The sequence below is a fragment of the Cupressus sempervirens genome, chromosome 3 (assembly GCF_028749045.1).
Source record: "Cupressus sempervirens isolate cs-2001-9-10 chromosome 3, ASM2874904v1, whole genome shotgun sequence".
Lineage (NCBI taxonomy): Eukaryota > Viridiplantae > Streptophyta > Pinopsida > Cupressales > Cupressaceae > Cupressus > Cupressus sempervirens.
In genome coordinates, this window is record NC_143120.1 from 899,043,196 (window position 1) to 899,046,758 (window position 3,563).

The 3,563-nt window shown below is 34.7% G+C and overlaps 1 protein-coding gene across 1 annotated transcript; it reads left to right on the top strand.

Moving 5' to 3' along the window:
* Window positions 1-1,845: 1,845 nt before the first annotated feature.
* LOC149569697 (uncharacterized) lies at window positions 1,846-2,663 on the top strand. Its single transcript, XM_089817786.1, has one exon. The coding sequence runs from the start codon at window positions 1,945-1,947 to the stop codon at window positions 2,308-2,310; it is 366 nt and encodes a 121-aa protein (XP_089673912.1). The 5' UTR covers window positions 1,846-1,944; the 3' UTR covers window positions 2,311-2,663.
* The last annotated feature ends 900 nt before the right edge of the window (window positions 2,664-3,563 follow it).

The following is a 3,563-nucleotide window of genomic DNA, read 5'->3' on the forward strand; positions in this document are numbered from 1 at the left end:
CCCGCCATCGCTCTCCCAGTGGTGGGGTTGGTAGTTGGCGGCGCCGCTCTGCCTCCCCACCCTGTGGTGGCTCTGGCTGGTCCCTGCCTCCTCCTCCTGGCACTTGTCGAGATACTGCTGGCAAATGGCCCCACCTGGTGCTGGCAATTTCCCCTCCGTGGTCTGAGGTCAAAGATGTGAAGGCTGCCACTAATCCCCCTACTGCTGTAGCTCCTGATGACGGTTGGTCTGTGCCCAACCTGCCCCCTAATCCCAGAAATGATTGGGGTTTCAATGACAAAGATGATCCTCCCCCCTCGGCTACCACTGCTTTGCCAGCTTGAGGTTGCTATATATGTTTTTTTTTTTTTATGAATAGTTGCTTCTTCCAGCTGATGTCGTCTGTTTAGTTTCGGCTTTGGCCGCTTGAACTCTCTCGTGGGATGATCGTGTATCCCCTGACCCCTTTTTTGTGAATTGTATTCTAAGTATATATTTTAATAGAATAGGACTATTCATCCAAAAAAAAAATGATGCTTGAATTACCATACAAGTTGTTACTAAAAGAGTTGTGGTTCTTCTTGATTTTTAAATCTTTTTCCAGCATTTCTAATGGTACTAAACGATGTTACAGTGAAAGATGAAGATTAGAAAAGATTCATCGAAAATGTTATGAGAGCCATCGATCGCTCTATTCCACCGAGAATTAGGTTCCCTTATTCGTCCATGCAGGAAGAAATCACACACATTTGGTTGGTAAAGCCAACTTTACTCCCGACTAGTTTTTTAAGGATTAGTCTTATCATTTCCTTAAACTTACATGCACTGGCTAAATAGCCACGAAAATGCACCCAGCTCTCCACCCTCGTTCTATCTGTTGCTTGTCATGTCGGGCAGCGAAGTACCTGGCAGTGGTTAAGGTCAATAGCTGGTACAATTCTGAGTGCCAAGGTTTTAAGCAATAGAGATTTCAAATTCCCATGTAATAATTGTCTCTTTAAGAAATGCGGTGGCTCAGATTGGCCCCCGTGAAAAAATTGTTGAATAAAACAAAAACCAAAAGTTATTGTGTGAAAAGAATTTAAGGGTTGTTGTATAAAACTACTTTGGAATTATATTTAAAGAAATTCTTATAATAGAGAACATGGGATATTAGGGATCCTATTGAAATTAAGTATTCAACATAGATATAAATTGGTTAGTTTTGGTTTCAATTTAGAATTAGTTATTATTGGTTATAATACTATTAAGATGTATAATTAGGGTGGGGTCTAATGGAATAAGGCTTCTTAAAATATTTAAGTGGGTGTTTTATATAATTTTTAAGAATATTTTAAATTTGGGTTTCATGAATTCAAAGTCTAAATTTTCAAAATTAAGAAAGTTGGAATTTTACATATTATTTTTCAAATATTTTTAAATGAATTTTAATTGGTAGAAAAAAATTCATAGATTATTTTTAAAATAATTTTGAATGGAATTTATTTCACCATAACAATATATCTAATAACATCATTTGAACAATATATAATTTTTTACTGTGCATGCCTTGATGGTTTGCCATGTAAAAGACAAATTGATAAAATATGTATTCAAAATGGTAGGTAAACATAAATAACTCGAAGACATAAATACATAAGTAAAAAATAAATAGAAGTGTTGATTATAGGATAGTTAAATATCTAAGAAAAAATAAAATAAATTAATAGATAAAACAACAATATCAATAAATTTTATGCATAAAATACATTGTAAAAGTGGAGGAATAGATAAAGTTCATTTTTCCACTAAAATTATCTTTTGGCTGGAATATAATTTTTAAGATGTTTGACAAGTGATTTTTAGGCCTAGGAAAGAATTCTAGTTCATAGTTTGCCATGTAAAAAGACAAATTGAAGAAATATACATTCCATTCCCCACCTTCCCCTGTTGTGAACAAATCTGCACTCCAACTTTTCTGAGAAGATGCCAAATTTCTCCACTTTTCACGCAGAAGTGAAAACCCTAAAGGTAGAGGACCGCCACGATCATGGTGATGATCAGATAGGTAGAAGCTTTAGCAGGCTCATGCGGCGCATGTGTTCATTAGAAGACATGCTCAAGAAATTGCGGTGGGAAAGAAGTGCAGTGCAAACAGGGGCCAAAGAAGAGATCTTGCAGGCTGGGGAAGCGGGTGAATTTCAGATGCCTCTTCATTATCCGAGGTATTCCAAGGCGGATTATGAATCAATGGCCGAGTGTAAGCTCGACATTCCGCTTCGTCAGTATGGTTTTGATGTTAGGGGTGATGTGGAATATAAGCGACAGTTTGTTGTTGGTGCCTTTCTCTAGCCTGATCAGTGCTTCTGAGATTTTATTGCCGGCTGTTTGCCCTAAAATTTATTTGGAAGTTTACTGCTTTTGAGATTAGGGTTTGTTTCTGGCTCATGTTTTTTCTTTAAAAGTAATCTGGAGATGTGAGATGCGAAATTTCTGTAAGAATCGTTTATGGCTTGTGCTTTTTGTATAATTTAGTGATGTCAAATGCAGAATTTTGTATCTCCTATTAACCCTACATTTTGTATAGAAGTTCACTACTTTTGAGGTTGGCTGTGTTTGTGGCATATTTGTTGAAGTGTATGTAATTTAGAGATGGGAAAAGCAAGATCTGTAAACTTGGTCTAAATGCATATAGTTTTGTCAAATTTCTAGCCCGAATTGTTATGAGATTTCTTCTGCTGCTATGTTTAAGGTTGTTTGCATGGTTTGGTTTTATTTAAAATAGTGTTTCATATATGATGTCATAGGTGTAAGCTTGTTTTAATAATCTTCTCATCACTATCAAAATGCACTTTCTTTATTTAGACATTTTTTGGTGTTTGATTTCACTTTTTTAGAGAAGAATTTAAAAATTCACTTTTTTTCAATAAAAAGAAATATGATCATATCATATGATTTAAAATATTTTATTGAATATTATAATAGAGTGGATAGTATAGTGAAAGAGTTAGTTTAAAAATTAAGGTCATTTTTTAAGTTATAGTTTAAAATACATTAGTCCTCCAAGAGATAAATCTAGTAGTAAATGGAAGGTAATCTTAGTTGAGTAGCTCAGTGGATTGTTAGTAAACCAATAGTTGACTGATACAACTAAATACATTGTCTAAGTTTAAACATCATTTATGATATGAATATATTCAATGCAAATAATGCATAAGTTTTCTTTAAGCAATCAAACTTCTAATTTTTCTTTTTGTATAAAGTCAGTCCCCAATTTAAATCCTAACAAGTCAATGAAAAACTTTGAAATTAATTTCACTAGCACAAGATCGACAACCAATAATAATAAGCTATCTACAATGATACATAGACTAAGAATAATGATAACCATATAGAAACCGATGATGGGAAAAAACATTGAGATTGCAATGAATGGAAACGTATGTGGCATGCTCCAAGATTTTGTAGGCACATTGCAAGGCACGTCCTTATGCACGTGGTGGTTATTCAGACAATGCCAGACCACCACAACCGACTGGAAAACTAGTCATTCCATCACCCTGTAGACCAATATTTAGCTTATTATTGTTGGGAATTACATGAAT

Excerpts from the sequence above, each read along its gene's own strand:
- LOC149569697 (XM_089817786.1), top strand. The coding sequence starts at position 1,945 with ATGCCAAATTTCTCCACTTTTCACGCAGAAGTGAAAACCCTAAAGGTA.